This window comes from Oncorhynchus mykiss, chromosome 9 (assembly GCF_057628025.1).
Source record: "Oncorhynchus mykiss isolate SJ-2025 chromosome 9, ASM5762802v1, whole genome shotgun sequence".
NCBI classification, from domain to species: domain Eukaryota; kingdom Metazoa; phylum Chordata; class Actinopteri; order Salmoniformes; family Salmonidae; genus Oncorhynchus; species Oncorhynchus mykiss.
The window spans coordinates 60807479-60828070 of NC_143030.1; the positions used below are offsets into that span (position 1 = coordinate 60807479).

Genomic DNA, 20592 nt, shown 5'->3' on the forward strand with positions numbered 1-20592 from the left:
ACTTGCAAGTAGTTGGAGAAAGAGCGAGTGCGCGTGTGGGAGAGCGAGAGCAGGAGCAATGCGCGGATCCTCATCTCTCCACCCCTTTCCTCCTCTCTGCCTCACTCCATCTCTCTCAAACGTCCCTCTGCCTCTCTCTTATATTGAAATTGGTCTGGGTCGAACAGGATCACAGAACACCGCTTCTCTATTGCTGCACATTGTCGGGCATTCCGCAAAACCCGATCACTTGAAACACAATAAACAGACACAAAGGAAAGGACATATTACCACAATATATTTTTAAAGGTAGAACACGTTTTTCTTATAAAAAAAAAATACCGTCCGTTTGTGCGTGTTAAGCGTTTTAAAGTGGGTGTTTAACTATAACAGTCCAACTACAGTATAAAATAGCCATGCATTTGCACATTATAATGCGCGCTAGCATTGGATTAGTCGGTTTCTGTCTGCTTGCCTTTGTCCAACAGCCAGCTTGCGCTTCAGGAGGCAAATCCACTCAAGGTAAGTTTTCCCATCAAAATACCTTTATTTCTCCAGGCTTTATCTTTCAGACCCTGGGGAGCAGCTATGGTTATTGAGTGCAGATTTCATTACCTCAATCCGCTGTGCATTGTGAATTTGTAAGCTAATGCCTGACCATTGAGTTACAAATTAGTTAATGTTTTAAAGATTACACACACACACACACCAATAAATTCAGCATCTCACAATAAAATATAAAAAAAAACAAAGTATGCCTCATTAATCCTATTCAGCATTATATTATATTTAATGAACAGGCACACTGGTAAGCAAATGGAAAACTATTTTAGAAGGCTGATGCAAAATATGTTTATGTATTAAGTACCTAGGAAATTCCACTCTGTTTAAATATTGTTTTATACTGGCATGTGTCCTGAGATCAGGAAATCATTTATTCTGTTGCATGCCCAGACTATATTTGTCTCCCCATGATGGTTAAGCTACTGCTGCACTTTTCTGAGACTGGCACAAAAGTGGCAAATTAACCTGTTTTATAGGTCTGATCCAAAACCGTTAATCAATGTTTAAATCCCCCTGACACTCCCATTTTCTCACCATGGAGATAAACTGGCGACACTTCAAACAGCAACAGTGTGAACAGAACAGGTTTGTTGAGAACTTCAAGAACAGAATAGTTGTTAATGAAAGAGAGAGAGACCATCAATATGTATTTATCACTACCAAGCCAAGTATTTGAAAACCCTCTGTAACACTCACATGGAGCAGCAGGGCTCTCCCTAGTCTCTCTGTCAAAGCCTCCACTGAGCTAGGCTACAGTACTGCACCCAGGATGCTTTCATGTCCTGCCTCCTCTGTTTGATTCATACACAGATTGTGCCTCAAGGCGTTAAGGTGAAAAACTCCAAATCCTCATTGAGCACTCAGACTAAAGATGTTGAGGATTAGGGTAATGAAAGTCAATGAAAATGCGAGCACGATGCAGATCATAGGACAACACTTTACTTGCAGTTATAAGTCATCCATCCACACAATAAAAGGGCTGAAATAAGTTGCTGCCTAGGTGCTGTTTTCTTACCTATTTACTATTTCCCCTCTTCTGTCTGTTTCTCTCTTTAAATAATAAGAATAATAAGAATATGCTTACTCACGTCAATCTGTAGCAACCACATCTATATATGCCAGGGACAGAGCACAGTGTGTGTGTGCAAGCCTCAGCAGCTTTGATTATGTTTGGTTATGTTTCACACACAGATAGACACAAAAAGACATCCCTGGGCCAGGAGTGTGTGTGTGTGTTGTGTGTGTGTGTGTGTGGGGGGGGGGGGGGGGGGGACTATTTAGCATCCTGGGTGGTCGGCCCCCACTTGTGAGAAAACCGAATATTTACATTTTGCAATTATAATTACTTTTTTCTAACTTAATTTCCCACAACATCGATTACACACTTGCTTGTCATGTGGAATGTTACCGGAACAGTGTTATCACTCAGTAATGGCATGCACCTGTTTGCAGCCTAAGTGACATACAGTAGCCTGGCAGAGAATGAACTCTGTGAATACAGAAGTCTTAAGAGTGGGAGGATAGTCTATGAATAATGTGCAGTTAGTAATATTTGTATGGCTTTTTATCTTTAGACATCTATAAGATGGAGAGATGAGATGGAGAAGGAGAGATGAAATGATGAGATGAGAGATGAGAGAGGGAGAAAGATTGAGGGAGTGGGAGAGAGATGAGATCGAGAGGAGAGAAAGAAAAAGAGAGAGGGAGAGAGAGATGAGATCGAGAGGAGAGAAAGAAAGAGAGAGAGAGGGAGAGAGAGATGAGATCGAGAGAAGAGATGAGAAAGAGAGAGAGATGAGAGATGAGAAAGAGAGAGAGACAGATGAGAGATGAGAAAGAGAGAGAGACAGATGAGATCGAGAGGAGAGAGGAGAGATGAGAAAGAGAGAGAGACAGATACTGGAACAATAAAAGGTACAATTTGTCAGGTCAATATTGATTCAACAAAGATGTTGGTGACAAGCCCCTTTGTCCTTCATCAAATGAACTAAGGAATATTGTGGAGGATATGGTGAAGAACAGGTAGAAAAAGAGGAAGATGAAGAAGGGAAATTAGACTGGTTAGAGGTGCTGGTGGAGAGAGAGAAAGCGAGCGAGAAAGGAAAAAGGAAAATAGTGAAGGGCCTCGGACAAGGCAAATCACTGAGTCTTTGAGCTAACCTCAAGTCGGAAGTTCCTGGCTAGCTAATACAGCGCCAAGGCAACCGTTGGTGATGTCCTGACATGCTGTGGTGCGGTGCAGAGCGTTGGCTGTGTTGGTGTAACCTTTGCTCCTGGGCCCGAGGGTCTCTCTGGAAGGCAGAGCTCCTACTGCAGCCAGGGAGGGAGCCAGAGGCAGCAGCCCTCAGCCCTGAGCCACAATGTGGGAACCAACCAGCCCTGGCCTGGAGGGAGCGACTCAGCAAAATGAGGCCCAAGTGGAGCGAGGGAGGGAGGCCTAGAAGTGGTGTGTCTTCCACAAAGAATGGGATGGAAGGATGGCCAGAGGTTTCCCCCCCCCCCCTTCTGCTTTTATCCCTCATCTTCTTTGTTTGCTTTGTCTTCTTTTTCTTTCCTTTATACTAAATTAATTAGTCATGTCTGATTCCACCGTCTGCCATAGGCTATGGCTGTGTGTGTGTGTTACAGGCATGCACAAGCTCTATTTAATGGGGCTCCTATTCCTCATTTTGTTATCCTCTAGTTGTAAATCATTAGATCTGTCTGGTCCTCATACATTCTCTGTCGTGGAAGGTGAAGAAGTTAATAGATTTGCACTGCTTTTCTTAGCAAATATTGCAGGCATTCACCTGTGAAAGTCAAAGCTGTACAATTAATGAAGATGTCAAATACCGACATCTCTTGTGATCTCTTGGTAATGGTTCCTGGTAACCACATATGAAGCCACATGGAAATATCTGTTTAAATGGTGCTTTTCTTCCTGCTCAGCTTTCTGGGCTTGGACCACCCTAAGAACACCGCAGAAGAAGAATGCAACTATTGTGGAGACAACATTCTATTCTCTGTGATCATCGTGGACCATGGCCAGTCCTTTCCCACTTTGGCACTCATCTCATCACATTCACTCTTAGGTGCTGGCTGTGAGCATTCATTTGTCTAGACAGCCGTGGTATTTGTTGTGCTATTACAGTATTGTTATCTACTCACAGAGTTGATATGTGCCTTCAAAAGCGCACTGATGTCAAAGTCCCTTTCAGTTTGCCAAGGTATTAGGGATTCAGGGGTTTTGGCATATCTATTTGGCACTCAGAATACTTTTTCTTTATTATTTACTCAATATAGCTCCAGGTCACATATTCAAATGGGTGTATGAAATTACATTTACATCTCTTAAGATATTTGCTGCTGTTGTGTATGTTTTTCTCTTTGCTGTCCTTTTCTTCTTCCTAATCAATACATCACGGTCGTCATGGAAGCCTGTCAGCGTCATTGATCTTCATGAGTGTAGAGTAGACAATCAATTTAGCTGTGCTTTACCACTCTGAGAATGGATATTGGCATACGACCTGCCTGTGAAGTGGTGCTCCAATACCACTGTACATGTTGTTACAGAGCAGCTGAGTGAAAGGAGGGAGATCATAATCTCTGCAGTGGTTGAGTGGTTGAAACCATTGATAACAGTTCCGTCCAAGACAAATATACAGTCTGAATAGTGAACATGGCTTTGATCTTTAACGACATGTGGTGGGGATGACGTTAGGACAAGCATAGATCTGATATTGGTCTAGTTTGCATATTGATATACACTGAGTGTACAACTATTAAACCACCTACTCTTTCCATGACATAGACTAACCAGGTGAATCCAGGTGAAAGCTATGTTCCCTCATTGATGTCACCTATTAAATCCACTTCAATCCGTGTACATGAAGGGGAGAAGACAGGTTAAAGAAGGATTTTTAAGCCTTGAGACAATTGAGACATGGATTGTGAATGTGTGCCATTCATGGGCAAGACAAAATATGTAAGTGCCGGTCTGGACTAGGTCTGTCTGGACTAGGTCTGTCTGGACTAGGTCTGTCTGGACTAGGGCTGTCTGGACTAGGGCTGTCTGGACTAGGGCTGTCTGGACTAGGACTGTCTGGACTAGGTTTGTCTGGACTAGGTCTGTCTGGACTAGGGCTGTCTGGACTATGGCTGTTATGCACTCTGGACATGCTTTGGTAGTACCCAACTTGCTAACAACCATCATGTTCTAATGGCCTGGTACTCAGGGCTCTATTGTCCCTCCATCACGTCCTAATGCCTGGTACTCAGGGATCTATTGTCCCTCCATCAGGTCCTAATGGCATGGTACTCAGGCTAACAACCATCAGGATCTAATGGCCTGGTACTCAGGGCTCTATTGTCCCTCCATCACGTCCTAATGCCTGGTACTCAGGGCTCTATTGTCCCTCCATCAGGTCCTAATGGCATGGTACTCAGGCTAACAACCATCAGGATCTAATGGCCTGGTACTCAGGGCTCTATTGTCCCTCCATCAGGTCCTAATGACCTGGTACTCAGGGCTCTATTGTCCGTCCATTAGGTCCTAATGGCCTGGTACTCAGGGCTCTATTGTCCCTCCATTACGCATTTAATTAAAACATAAAACAAAACTGATTTAATATGTCTTTGGTACATAATTGGTCTAGCCTATACTCCAAAATTAAACTAATTTGAGTAATTGCCTTTGAGTGTGGACTGTATTATTATGCATACTGGATGGACTGGTTACAATATGCTACGCTACAAAATGTCGATCTAGGAGTCTTGGAGAGAATGTGTAGCCCTAGGCCATGCTGTTGGTTCATAGATTGTGCAGGGCAATTTTGAATAGCCTAGTAATAGGGATTTTTTTCATATTGTCATAATTAATTGGGTGACACATTTTTAGCAAAACAGAGTATCTCACCACTATGCATTTCTATCTCCTCTCTCTACTTTATTCCTTTCTCGAGCCCGCAGAGCGGCTGCCAACACTTGAGTTAAATATTTTTTTGTTGTGAAAACATGTTAGTGTCGATGTTCCCGAACAGATTTCACTTCGTTTCCCAAATTAAGCATTGGGTAGCTGCAACAACAAGGTTTGAGAGCCCATGACATACAGAGTTTGGGGGGAATATCACCTGTCGCGCAGGGAGAGAATGCTCCTCAAACAGTGGTTGATGCATGGAGTGAAATAAGTGTTTTTATATTTATTTCTCAGCTGCTCATATTAAGCACATGCTCCACTACTGTATAAAACCGAAGTAGCCTACCTGGCAAAAATGGACCAGCAGAAAGTGCGCAGCCTCCATTTGCTATTGGAGTGCATACAGATGACATGTACTTTTCCCCCTGCCCGGTTCCTGCCCATTTGATAATGGGCCATTCTAAATCAAAACTTTCACATACAGTACCAGTCAAAAGTTTGGACACACCTACTCATTCAAGGGTTTTTCTTTATTTTTTAAAACTATTATCTATATTGTATAATAATAGTGAAGACATCAAAACAATGAAATGACATATGGAATCATATAGTAACCAAAAAAGAGTTAAACAAATCATTGGCATTCTCTCAACCAGTTTCACCTGGAATGCTTTTCCAACAGTCTTGAAGGAGTTCCCACATATGCTGAGCACTTGTTGGCTGGTATTCCTTCACTCTGTGGTCCATCTCATCCCAAAACCATCTCAATTGGGTTGAGTTCAGGTGATTTTGGAGGCCAGGTCATCTGATGCAGCACTCCATCACTCTCCTTTTTGGTGAAATAGTCCTTTCACAGCCTGGAGGTGTGTTGGGTCATTGTACTGTTGAACAACAAATTGTACTCCCACTAAGTGCAAACCAGATGGGATGGCGTATCACTGCAGAATGCTGCGGTAGCCACGCTGGTTAAGTATACCTTGAATTCTAAATAAATCACAAACAGTGTCACCAGCAAAGCACCCTCACGCCATCACACCTCCTCCTCCATGCTTTGCGGTGGGAACTACACATGCAGAGATCATCCATTCACCTACTCTGTGTCTCACAAAGGCAAGGTGATTGGAACCAAAAATGTCAAATTTGGACTAATCAGAAAAAAGGACAAATTTCCACCAGCCTAATGTCAATTGCTCATGTTTGGTCACTCTGATGAACGTATCCTCTGCAGCAGAGGTAACTCTGGGTCTTCCTTTCATGTGGTGGTCCTCATGAGAGCCAGTTTCATCATAGCACTTGATGGTTTTTGCGACTGCACTTGAAGAAACTTTGACAGTTCTTGACATTTTCCTGATTGACTGACCTTCATGTCTTAAAGTAATGATGGACTGTCATTTATCTTTGCTTATTTGAGCTGTTATTGCCATAATATGGACCTGGTCTTTTACCACCCCTACCTTGTCACAACACAAATGACTCAAATGCATTAAGAAGGAAAGAAATTCCACAAATGACCTTTTAACAAGGCACAACTGATAATTGAAATGCATTACAGGTGACTACATTATGAAACTGGTTGAGAGAATGCCAAGAGTGTGCAAAGCTGTCATCAAGGCAAAGGGTGGCTTTTGAAGAATCTCAAATATAAAATATATTTTGATTTGTTTAACACATCTTTGGTTACTATATGATTCCATGTGTGTTTTTTCATAGTTTTCACTATTAGTCTAATCAAATCAAATCAAAGTTTATTTGTCACATGTGCTGAACACAACAGGTAGACCTTACAGTGAAATGCTTACTTACAGGCTCCAATAGTGCAAAAAAAGGTATTAGGTGAACAATAGGTAAGTAAAGAAATAAAAACAACAGTAAAAAGACAGTGAAAAATAACAGTAGCGAGGCTATATACAGTAGCGAGGCTACATACAGTAGCGAGGCTATAAAAGTAGTGAGGCTACATACAGACACTGGTTAGTCAGGCTGATTGAGGTAGTATGTACATGTAGATATGGTTAAAGTGACTATGCATATATGATGAACAGAGAGTACAATGTAGAAAATAGTACAAATAAAGATAAACTCTGAAATGAATAGGTGTGTCCAAACTTTTGACTGTTACTGTATTAGTAAAGACAAGATTCAATTGAGAATAGTATGATGGGTGAAAATATGATCCCTTGATGAGAGACCAGCTGTGCAGCCAGAGGCAAGGAACAGAGCCCAAGCTTTTTTTTGCTACTTTCTCAAACCATCAATAGCCTATTGTCACATCATGCAGCCCATATATTTTTTGAGTTCTAAGACATTCTAAATGTTGTATCATTCACAACCAAAGTTGCCAAATAACTTTAAATTGACCTATTTCAAATGATCACTTCTACGCTCAAACATAACCATTTCATATGTGCACTCGCTCCAGAATGGTAAAAATATACTTGATTTTTTATTCAGCTAAGTTCAATTATGTTCTTCTTACTATAAAATCAGATAAAATAAAACAAGGGCACGGGACTTATAAGCATATCTTGTCTGCTAAATTAACAAGCCTACAGCCTATGGCATGGAGCAGAGCGAGATAACAATTCATATTCTATTCTTCTGAAATACATTTTTGTCATATCATGTTTCTTCAGACCTGACAAAATAAATAATGTATTTATTGTGATGGTGTATATTAAATGTATTTATTATACTTTTTTAAGTGTATATGTTCCAAAGGCACACATCAGTGGCTTGTACAGTGCATTGCGAAAGTATTCGGCCCCCTTGAACTTTGCGACCTTTTGCCACATTTCAGGCTTCAAACATAAAGATATAAAACTGTATTTTTTTGTGAAGAATCAACAACAAGTGGGACACAATCATGAAGTGGAACGACATTTATTGGATATTTCAAACTTTTATAACAAATCAAAAACTGAAAAATTGGGCGTGCAAAATTATTCAGCCCCCTTAAATTAATACTTTGTAGCGCCACCTTTTGCTGTGATTACAGCTGTAAGTCACTTGGGGCATGTCTCTATCAGTTTTGCACGTCGAGAGACTGACATTTTTTCCCATTCCTCCTTGCAAAACAGCTTGAGCTCAGTGAGGTTGGATGGAGAGCATTTGTGAACAGCAGTTTTCAGTTCTTTCCACAGATTCTCGATTGGATTCAGGTCTGGACTTTGACTTGGCCATTCTAACACCTGGATATGTTTATTTTTGAACCATTCCATTGTAGATTTTGCTTTATGTTTTGGATCATTGTCTTGTTGGAAGACAAATCTCCGTCCCAGTCTCAGGTCTTTTGCAGACTCCATCAGGTTTTCTTCCAGAATGGTCCTGTATTTGGCTCCATCCATCTTCCCATCAATTTTAACCATCTGCCCTGTCCCTGCTGAAGAAAAGCAGGCCCAAACCATGATGCTGCCACCACCATGTTTGACAGTGGGGATGGTGTGTTCAGGGTGATGAGCTGTGTTGCTTTTACGCCAAACATAACGTTTTGCATTGTTGCCAAAAAGTTCAAAAAGTTTCATCTGACCAGAGCACCTTCTTCCACATGTTTGGTGTGTCTCCCAGGTGGCTTGTGGCAAACTTTAAACAACACTTTTTATGGATATCTTTAAGAAATGGCTTTCTTCTTGCCACTCTTCCATAAAGGCCAGATTTGTGCAATATACGACTGATTGTTGTCCCATGGACAGAGTCCATAGATCTCTGCAGAGATCTCTGCAGTTCATCCAGAGTGATCATGGGCCTCTTGGCTGCATCTCTGATCAGTCTTCTCCTTGTATGAGCTGAAAGTTTAGAGGGACGGCCAGGTCTTGGTAGATTTGCAGTGGTCTGATACTCCTTCCATTTCAATATTATCGCTTGCACAGTGCTCCTTGGGATGTTTAAAGCTTGGGAAATCTTTTTGTATCCAAATCCGGCTTTAAACTTCTTCACAACAGTATCTCGGACCTGCCTGGTGTGTTCCTTGTTCTTCATGATGCTCTCTGCGCTTTTAACGGACCTCTGAGACTATCACAGTGCAGGTGCATTTATACGGAGACTTGATTACACACAGGTGGATTGTATTTATCATCATTAGTCATTTAGGTCAACATTGGATCATTCAGAGATCCTCACTGAACTTCTGGAGAGAGTTTGCTGCACTGAAAGTAAAGGGGCTGAATAATTTTGCACGCCCAATTTTTCAGTTTTTGATTTGTTAAAAAAAGTTTGAAATATCCAATAAATGTTGTTCCACTTCATGATTGTGTCCCACTTGTTGTTGATTCCTCACAAAAAAATACAGTTTTATATCTTTATGTTTGAAGCCTGAAATGTGGAAAAAGGTCGCAAAGTTCAAGGGGGCCGGATACTTTCGCAAGGCACTGTATGCAGCTTGTATGTGTGGAGACCTTGGAGATGCTAAACGTGTTTATGTTAATTTATGGTCAATTTCCTTGAGACCGGCAGTCTTTTGATAATAACCGGCTGACAAAATTTCATGACCGCCAAAGCTCTAGTTTGGAACGAACCAAATCTGATCCAAACATAGACATCTATGATTGGTTAAGATTTGGTCCGGACTGGACTAAAAAAACAATGTGGAAATCAAGGCCAGTCCGGAGTGCACCAAAAAAGACGTTGGAGTCGGTCCAAGCTTACTGAGGTGTAGCCTACAGTGTTCCCTGAAATATAATTTTAGGAATGCCCGTCTATTTGGTAAGCCTACCATTTGTAAAACACCAAAAAAAGACGTCCGTACAGGACCAAATTAAGACGTCCAAAAGACATTGGCTTGTGGGTGTAGCAACCATGTCAGCCGAAATAGAATTTTATGAATGCTTATCCATGTGGCCCAATCCTCCTGACAGAGCTGGTGTAACTGAGTCAGGCTAAGGTGTATGTAAACTTCCGACTTCAACTGTATATTTAAAATAATATTTATTTATATATATATATATATATATATATATATATATATATATATATATATATATATATATATATATATATATTTGGAGGATTGGAAATGATGCAGACAATTTCAATTGATAGAAGCCCCAATCTATTTGCAATAAAAAAAATAAGAAAATAAAACAAATAATTGCCATACATTTTATCTCCTACAGAATAGGCTACAGAAAAAGCCACCTACTCTTTATACCATATCCTATACAGTATCTGCTACACCATTTATGTTAGATCATTTGTGGACTAAACGTTGGTGGACACCACAGTGATGGGTCTCTCCAACAGCACCCTGGAAAGGCGGGAATGGACAATCAAAATATTTGGCTTTGACAAAGTGGGCATTGCTTATCACAGGTGGGCAAAGTGGGCATTGCTTATCACATCAACGCTCACCTAAAAAGCCCATATGCCACTGGTTGAGAGAAATTGCCATTGTTTTTGGGCAGAATTCTGTGAGGTTTTATGTGTGGTTGTTTGTGGTGTGTCTTGGTCAGTTTAGCTCAGAAAATGCCGCCCTCGTTAATCTGCCGCATAATCCTGCCTAATGAGTGGGACTGCCATGGTCTTTATTGTCTATGATGCTATTGTTTCTAAGTTTCTCTTTGACAGAGGTTCTAGAGGGGCATAGTGGAGGCAAAGCATGGTAGAAAACAACACAGTCTGTCACACTCTGACCTTAGAGAGCCTTTTTATGTCTATTTGGTTTGGTCAGGGTGTGATTTGGGTGGGCATTCTATGTTCTGTTTTCTGTTTTTGCATTTCTATGTTTTGGCCGGGTATGGTTCTCAATCAGGGACAGCTGTCTATCGTTGTCTCTGATTGGGAATCATACTTAGGCAGCCTTTTTTTTTCTCCCTTTTGTCATTGTGGGGAGTTGACTTTTGTTAGTGGCACTATAGCCCTGTAAGCTTCACGGTTGTGTCTTCACGGTTGTTGGCGACCTTTTAAATAAAAGGAAAATGTACGCTCACCACGCTGCACTTTGGTCCACTTCTTTCCACGGCCGTGACACAGTAAGCCAGTTAGCATGCATGTTTACAGCCATGTGTAAAAGCTGGGCTGTCTGGCACAGGCTATGACCCAGGCCAGTTCTGTGGCCCCACCACTGGCCAGTCTATTGCTTTCATCCTGGCTGCTGGAATGTAAAACCAATGCACTTTCTCCTTGCCAACAGTGTGTGAAATATTTAAAGTGTCAGAACTAGGAAAATACTGCATGGGATCACTATTCTTTCTCTGTGACTGATCCACTCTTGGTTACTAAAGAGAACATGTCAGAAGCGTTCACAGCAAATGTATCCATCTGGCCTGGGTGAAGGGGTAACATTTTTGTTATTGTGTTGAGCTCAGGAAAAACACAAGTCTGTTTGTTCTAAGGTGTTTGTTACACTCTAGGTTGTTAAGAAAACGCTGCTTGGGTTAGCCAATGAAAACGGTTTGCCAGTACGCAGTGTTGTCAGACACAGGTTCTAATTGATTGACAAGATTTGGGGCTCCCTCCAAAAGAGAAATATGTATTACGTTATATGAAATAAGTTATTTAGATGTAATTTGTGAGTCGGTTTGGGGGTTTGACTGAAGTAGTGCTCCTTCCTTGGCATCTGAGCCTTGTTCTGGATGTGTGAGATTGTGTCTGCAGGTTTGGGTTGTCATGGGGCATTCAAAACCTGCCCACTGCCCAGGGGAAGCAATCAGGTCTGGGTTGTCATGGGGCATTCAGAACCTGCCCACTGCCCAGGGGAAGCAATCAGGTTTTTTACACGCCTCATAACTCTGTCATGGCACCTTTTCTTCTCCCCTGGAGCAGAGAAACCACTTTATCAGCACCCAGCAGATCAACCCCACAATGCCAGTGCTCCAGCGCTCCTATGCTCAATTAGGATGGTCTTAATGCTGACAGAGGAGGTAGCTTCTACATGGACAGCACAGTGAAAATCTGTCCCAACATACACACTCACCCTCCCTCCCTTCCTACATAAATACATGGACAAGCACGTGAAAACACCAACATTTACTGCCATGATTACATTCAACACACACACTCAACACACAAATCCAAACAATGGGGCCAGACTCAGGCTGTTCCTCCACACCCTCCCAAATGGAGACCCCTAGCTCTTAGAAGCCCATTTATTTATTGGGTTGTAAAGTAATAAGTGTGCTTCAAATGAGGCCTGTAATACTTGTTCTCTGCGCTGTGGTGGGACGTATGATAGCTCCCTCCCTCTCTGTCTTTCTCTTTCTCTCTGTCACTTTCTCCTCCACTCTCTCTCCCCTCTCTCTCTCTCTCTCTCTCTCTGTGTGCCCTTTGTTCTCTGTGTGGAGGCACTGACAGCGTCCCCATCGGTTAGTGGGAGGATATAGAACATAGTTGATGGTACACTGAACCCAGGCCCTGAGCCCTGGGCCCGAGCCACTCTACAACCCCGTCTTCAAAGTGCTGATGGCTCCAGCAAGGAGAGGAGAACTTCCAAGCGACTGGATGGCCGGCCTGTCCGTCCCCCGTTAGGAGCCGACAGCTGGGGCTGCTCTCAGATCATTAATCCCCCCATTTTTCTGTTCCATGACTCACTGATTGGCAATGGTGGGATCCACTGAGTGAGTGTCTGCTCTGTGGCATTGTCTGCTTTAGTTCTCTGTTCTCTCCACAACTAAGGCTCAACATTATTCGAGTGGAGTGGAGGACAGAGGAGAGCCTTGCTGCCATTGTCTCTGACGTTCCTCCTCCTCCTTACACCTCTTTCTCCTGAGACCCTTTTGGCCTGGCCTAATAATGCAGCTGCGCCTCTCTTTGAAATTTGGGGTCAGTGAGGGATGTCATTAGGCTGGTTTGTGGTGGTCAGTCAGTCAGTTTTGTTGGAGGGGGGTTGGGGGCCCAGAGAGAGTCTTGTTTACAGACTGCTTGTGTTTACATTCCTTGAGGTTAGCGCCAGCTTTGGGGACTGCTGTATATGAAAGGAAATGCTCTTGTTCTGCTTAGTAATGGAAAAACACAACATATCAAGGAATGTTTTGTATGAAAAAAACTAGCTGATTTATTTGGTGCAGTTCATGGAGTTTGGCTGAAGCTTTTAGGTCTGAAACGACAGTGGTGGCGTCACTAATGAAACTGATACGTCCTCAATGAGAGGAGTCATGAGAAAAGCTGTGATCTTCTCAAATTGAGGATAATTGTAGAAAGATATCCCAGGATGTTAACACTTTATACTGTATATATACCCTATAGCTCGAAGTCTGTGCCAGACGTTGCACTACCCCGTTCGACAACCAATATCTTCCATGTACTCTTAAATTGACAGTTTTCTTCTCTATTTCCCTTTTATTTTATCTTTAGTAGTGTGTTGATGGTTCTATTAGGAGAAGCCAGATGGACTGTCTTACATTGCAATGCCGTTCATGTGAAACAGAGTTGTGTAATGGATGTCAGTCACACGTCATAATTAACAATCTTTCCATATACGGTAGTGTTTGTCTCTAATGACACTTTTATGTAATTAGAACTATTTGAGCATAGTGAAGAATGCGTTCTACTTGTTAACAGTGTATTGAATTTAGGGCTGACCCCATTTAGTCGACTGGTCGATTGCTTAGTCGATAGGCTGTTGGTCGACCAAGATTTCTTTAGTCAAGCAGTCGCGCCTGTCTCAGTGGACTGATCCATTCTGGAGGCCACGGGGATAGCACAATCCATCACTCTAAGACATGTGATACTGAAATTGTATATGGTCATATTATGTAAAAACTAATGGTGCAACACTAATAAATCAAATATTATTTTATAAAAAATGTGCTTTCTCCCGCGTTGGATACGGCCGCTGTCCGCGGTTCTGAAACATATTCCTTAGTTCCCAGTAGAATTGGCACCTTTCCCTATGTTGCTATGTGCATAACAGCAAAGTTAACCAGCGTATTGGGATTGAGAACAATGTAGCAGCAGAGACGAGGAAACAGCCCTTGCCTTAGCTCTATAATCAATAATCAAGTGTTAAATGTGCCTGGCTTTATAAATCATCCGTATATATCTATAGAAATAAGGAATCTAGCTTCTGTTGCCTGTTTGAGTGTTTGTTTAATAGCCGATTGAATCTGTGAGCACCAAGCCTCATGCAAATGCAAAATGTCGGATATAGTAATTTCACAGATTCAGCTGTTTTGAATCTTTGCTATGCTGTAATAAAGGCTTTACCATTTTTTAATTCGATAGAACAGACTGGTATTACTTATCATTTATTTACATTGTTTCACTGTTCCAAACATGCAGAAAAATGACATTGTAATCTAACAGCACCTGTTTGTCACACATAAGATACACACAGCTCTCGCTCCTATACCCTCCCTTTTCTTGATCTTGTTATTAGTACAATTATTATTGTGATCATCATTATAATAATCATTAATGTCATTATCATTAGTAGGCTGAGTATAGTATCCTTGTATAAGCACTGTCGAGCTGTAGGACTAAGAGCACCTCCTGTTTAGTCTTGATAACCTAACTAACTTAGGCCTATATTTCAAAAAAATAGGCTACTGTATCAATCAATCAAGCATTAATTTGTTCATGCTATCACACAGCATACGAGATAGTCATGCTTTGAAATGCAATCAAGCATTTTAGTTTTAAAATTAAATAACAAAGGGAGCTTTGAATAATTAGCCAAAACAATAAATATATATGAACAGTTTCTGGTAGACTTATTTATTTACTGTTGTTTGTCACTGTTGCAAATGGTAATATTGTAATCAAACAGCAACTGTTTGGCACACATAATACTCGCAGAATGCTTTCTCCACAACTATGTCAAATGTCTTCCACAGATCTGACTTCCCTTTCCCTCCCAAGCAACCAGTAAACAAACATTCGCCCATTTCGAGTTTCTTTTTCACGTCTTCCGCATTCATTTTGCTGTCGACATTACTGTTCGGAGTTTGTTATAAGCAATTTATTGATGTAATTATGATAGGCTATCGGTCAGGCCCTATTGGTTACATGCATGCGATGCTTACATGTTTCATGTAAAGAGTGCAGGGATGAGGGAATAGGGAATGTTTTTCCTTAACAAATTAGGGATTTTAGAAGCAGAACTTTTCAGTCAGAAACAAGTAAGAAACTAATGTTGCAGCTCCAGCACGGACAGCGCAATAAACACTTGCTGTGCTCTGGTGCCTTTTCGCTGCAGTAGGGAGGAGAGCAAGACAACATGCGCCAGTCACACAGACTCTCACTGTCATTTTTTTTAACACAGTGTGACCATCGGGCTCTTTCTTGAGTCATTTGTGTGTCTTAATTATTTAATGAAGCAGTGTGCTTAAAGCATCAGACAAGCTCAGTGCATATGTAGTTGATTTTATTCAAACACTGCCTCTATGTGTAAAAATAAGTTTCAATATTTCAACCAATCAATTGATCGAAATAACAGGATGACTCTCGGTCGACCAAGATTTTCTTTAGTCGGGGACAGCCCTGATAGAATTTCACTCATCTGGCATTAGCTCCTTGAGCTGTATATACTGAGTGTACAAAACATTAGGAATACCTTCCTAATATTGAGTTTCACCCCCATTTGCCCTCAGAACAGCTTCAATTTGTCAGGCATGGACTACAAGGTGTTGAAAGTGTTCCACAGGGATGCTGGCCCATGTTGGCTGGATGTCATTTGGGTGGACCATGTGGACCATTCTTTATACACATGGGAAACTGTTAAGCGTGAAAAACCCAGCAGCGTTACAGTTCTTGACACACTCAAACCGGTGCGCCTGGCACCTACTACCCCATTGAAAGGCACTTAAATATTTTGTCTTGCCCTTTCACTGTCTGAATGGCACACATACACAATCCATGTCTCATTTATCTTAAGTCTTAAAAATCCTTCTTTAACTCGTCTCCTCACCTTCATCTACACTGATTGAAGTTGATTTAACGAGTGACATCAATAAGGGATCATAGCTTTCACCTGGATTCACCTGGTCAGTCTATGTCATGTGCACACAGTGTATGTCAGATTAGAACTGCCATGCTCTACTCGCACACAGAAAGCCATTCCCTTTATATTTCATAGTTTGACAGGAAGCAGCTAGAAAATATCAGACTAACAGTTCTGCTGTAATTGCTATGTTGCCCTCTTTATAGTTGGTACTATATCTTGCTAAAGCAGCCGCCAATGAATTTAATTGCTGTGTGCACAGGGGAGAGTGTCATGTCAGTTAGCGCTGGCTGTATAGATAGGTATATAACAGCAAAATACAACACTATTGGGTACATAGCAGCGCTATAAGGTATATAACAACACTATTGGGTATATAACAACAATATAAGGTACATAACGACACTATAAGGTATATAACAACAATATAAGGTATATAACAACACTATAAGGTATATAACAGCAATATAAGGTATATAACAGCAACATAAGGTATATAACAGCAATATTAGGTATATAACGACACTATAAGGTATATAACAGCAATATAAGGTATATAACAACACTATAAGGTATAAAACAGCAATATAAGGTATATAACAGCAACATAAGGTATATAACAACACTATAAGGTATAAAACAGCAATATAAGGTATATAACGACACTATAAGGTATATAACAGCAATATAAGGTATATAACAACACTATAAGGTATAAAACAGCAATATAAGGTATATAACAACACTATAAGGTATAAAACAGCAATATAAGGTATAGTGAGTGATGTTACAGTATATACCTTATATTACTGTTAAATATGTTATAGTGTTGTTATATACCTTCTAGTGCTGCTATATATCTTATACTATATACCTTATAGTGAGTGCTGTTACAGTATATACAGTATATAGTATAAGGTATATAACAACACCATAAGGTATATAACAGCTATATAAGGTATATACTGCAACAGTACTCACTATAAGGTATATAGTGTAAGGTATATAACAACACTATAAGGTATATAGCTGCATTATAAGGTCTATAGTATAAGCTAAATAACAACACTGTAAGGTATATAGCAGCACTATAAGGTATATAACAACACTATAAGGTATGTAGTATAAGGTATAACAACATTTTAAGGTAGATAACAGCACTATAAGGTCTATTATAAACTGGGTGGTTCGAGCCCTGAATGCTGATTGGCTGACAGCATATGGTATGTCAGACCGTATAACGCAGGTATGACAAAACATGTATTTTTACTGCTCTAATTACCTTGGTAACCAGTTTATAATAACAATAAGGCACCTCAAGGGTTTGTGATATATGGCCAATATACCACGGCTAAGGGCTGTGTCCAGGCACTCCGCGTTGTGTTATGCATAAGAACATCCCTTAGCCCTGGTATATTGGCCATATGCCACACCCCCTCGGGCCTCATTGCTTAATTACAGCACTATAAGATATATAACAGCACTATAAGATATATAACAGCACTATGAGGTGTATAACAGCAATATAAGCTATACAGTATAAGGTATGTGTCATGACTGTCCTGTGAGGATCCAAGTAGGTCAGATCAGCTTTGCAATAAATAGGTTCAACCAAACCCGCTCTCACCCACAGAGGGGGAGAAGGGAACTGGTGGGGGTTGACAGTTCACTCCCTGTTGTAATCAAGGACAGAACATTCAGCTCTCTCCCTCTCCAATGTTCACCAGAGGAATGTGTCTTCGTTTGAACACTAATGTCATATTATGTGTTATTTTGTTATGTAAAAAAAAATGTTATAAAGGAAATACTGTAACTTGAAAAGTGTGAAGTGTCCATCCGATGCATTGTGCCATAAGAGATCATAGTTTTACATAACTTTGCACAGTGACAAACCACGCCCCTGAGTGAGGTCAGAGAGCGTGTCAGCCTGACGGAGCCTCCCTTTCTAACAAACTGTTTAAAATGATGGGTTAATAATTAACATATCAGACCAGAGAGACATTGAGCTGCAGCTCACGTTTAAAGTGGTTTGAACTCTGAAATCTCAACACGAGGTAGAGACGATAAAGTCACCTCCCGGACAATCACTGGTACAGTTGATTAGCTATCCTAAGTAAAGTATCAAGAAAAGCAAATTTTAGTGGGATCATTCTACCACCCTTCTCAAATCACCATAGTATGCTACTCTCCCACTGAGAACCATCGACACGGCTGGCTAGACTATCTTCAAAGAAGCATCTTCCAGAGCAAATGGAAGTAGAATACACTGTAGTTCTGTTCAGGACTACACAGCAAGTCACCAGATCCCAGATGTCTGTAGAGGAAAACAGTAGAAGACGGGTGGGGACCCCTTTGGACAATCAGAGCCTTACAAGCGTGCCGTGAAAAGGCCCAACAAACCCCTTTCCAAGAAGGCCCGGTTAGGAGAGAAACATGTTAATTCTGTGTTACCATTTAGTTAGCTAGTAAATAATTAATTAAACCAATTTGTGTAGTATTGAATCATAAGTAAGGCTCTGGATTTTGCTGATGCAAGGTTACGACTGTTCAGAATGATGATATGATACGAGGTTAGGATTAATAAATTGACTGTTTATGGATGTGATAGGTAAAGACCTTTAGAGTTTATTTCGGGAGATGGTAACTCTTTAAACAACCGTTCTCGTAGTACCCCAAATTCGAATGAGTTAATTGTTGCATGATTAATTTAAAAAAGGGTAACAATTTAACATAGTTAGTTGATTAGATAAATAACAGTCATCAGATTATTGAAAGTACAGTCACGGCATACTATCACATTTAAGGTAAGACCCAGATGCAGACTGTCGAAGTAACAATGTTTACAGGGGCAAAGGTACAGGACGGCAGGCAGGCAGGCTCAGGGTCAGTGCAGGCAGAAGTCGGTAATCCAGAGTAGTGGGGAAAAGGTACAGGATGGCAAGCAGGGACAACACCGGGAAAACTAGAAGACAGGAACTTAGACAAGACAGGAGCAAGGGGGAAAACGCAGGTAGGTTCTACAAACAAAACAAACTGACAACAAACCAACAGAGAACACAGGTATGAATACACAGGGGATAATGGGGAAGATGGGCGACACTTGGAGGGGGTTGGAGACAAGCACAAAGACAAGTGAAACAGATCAGGGCGTGACATACAGTACCACTCAAAAGTTTGGACACACCTACTCATTCAAGGGTTTTTCTTAATTTTTTACTTTTTCCTACATTGTAGAATAATCGGGAACACATCAAAGCTATGAAATAACACATTTGGAATCATGTAGTAACCAAAAAAGTGTTAAACAAATCCAAATATATTTTATATTTGAGATTCTTTAAAGTAGCCACTCTTTGCCTTGATGACAGCTTTTCACACTCTTGACATTCTCCATGAGATAGTCACCTAGAATGCATTTCAATTAACAGGTGTACCTTGTTAAACGTTAATTTGTGGAATGTCTTTCCTTCTTAATATGTTTGAGCCAATCAGTTGTGTTGTGACAAGGTAGGGGTGGTATACAGAAGATAGCCCTATTTGGTAAAAAAAAACAAGCCCATATTAGGGCAAGAATAGCTCAAATAAGCAAAGAGAAACGACAGTCCATCATTGCTTTAAGACATGAAGGTCAGTCCATATGAAAAATGTAAGAATTTTGTACGTTTCTTCAAGTGCAGTCGCAAAAAGCATCAAACGCTATGATGAAACGCTCTCGTGAGGAACGCCACAGGAACGGAAGACCCAGGGTTACCTCTGCTGCAGAGGATATGTTCATTTGAGTTACCAGCCTTAGATATTGCAGCCCAAGTAAATCCTTTACAGAGTTCAAGTAACAGACACATCTCAACATCAACTGTTCAGAAGAGACTGCGTGAATCAGGCCTTCATGGTCGAATTGCTGCAAAGAAACAACTAGTAAAGGACACCAATAAGAATAAGAGACTTGCTTGGGCCAAGAAACACGAGCAATGGACATTACACTGGTGGAAATCTTTGGTCTGATTAGTCAACATTTTAGATTTTTAGTTCCAACCACCGTGTCTTTGTGAGACGCAGAGTAGGTGAGCGGATGATCTCTGCATGTGTGGTTCACACCATGAAGCATGGAGGAGGAGGTGTGATGGTGTGGGGGTGCTTTGCTGGTGACACTGTCTGGGATTCATTTAGAATTCAAGGCATACTTAACCAGCATGGCTTCTACAGCAGTCTGCAGCGATATGCCATCCCATCTGGTTGCGCTCAGTTGGACTATCATTTGATTTTCAACAGGACAATGACCCAACAC

The 20592-nt window shown here is 41.0% G+C and overlaps 1 protein-coding gene across 7 annotated transcripts in view; it reads left to right on the forward strand.

The window, feature by feature from the left end:
• LOC110532416 (signal peptide, CUB and EGF-like domain-containing protein 3) overlaps positions 1-20592 on the forward strand; it is a 118399-nt gene continuing 97807 nt past the window's right edge. For 6 of the 7 annotated variants that reach the window (XM_036988361.2, XM_036988364.2, XM_036988363.2 and 3 more), the window contains exon 1: positions 26-501. In XM_036988361.2, the coding sequence (XP_036844256.2) occupies positions 396-501 (106 nt within the window). In that variant the 5' untranslated portion in view covers positions 26-395. Of the gene's footprint in view, positions 502-20592 lie in introns of all 7 variants that reach the window. The other variant, XM_090184801.1, reaches the window with a different exon arrangement.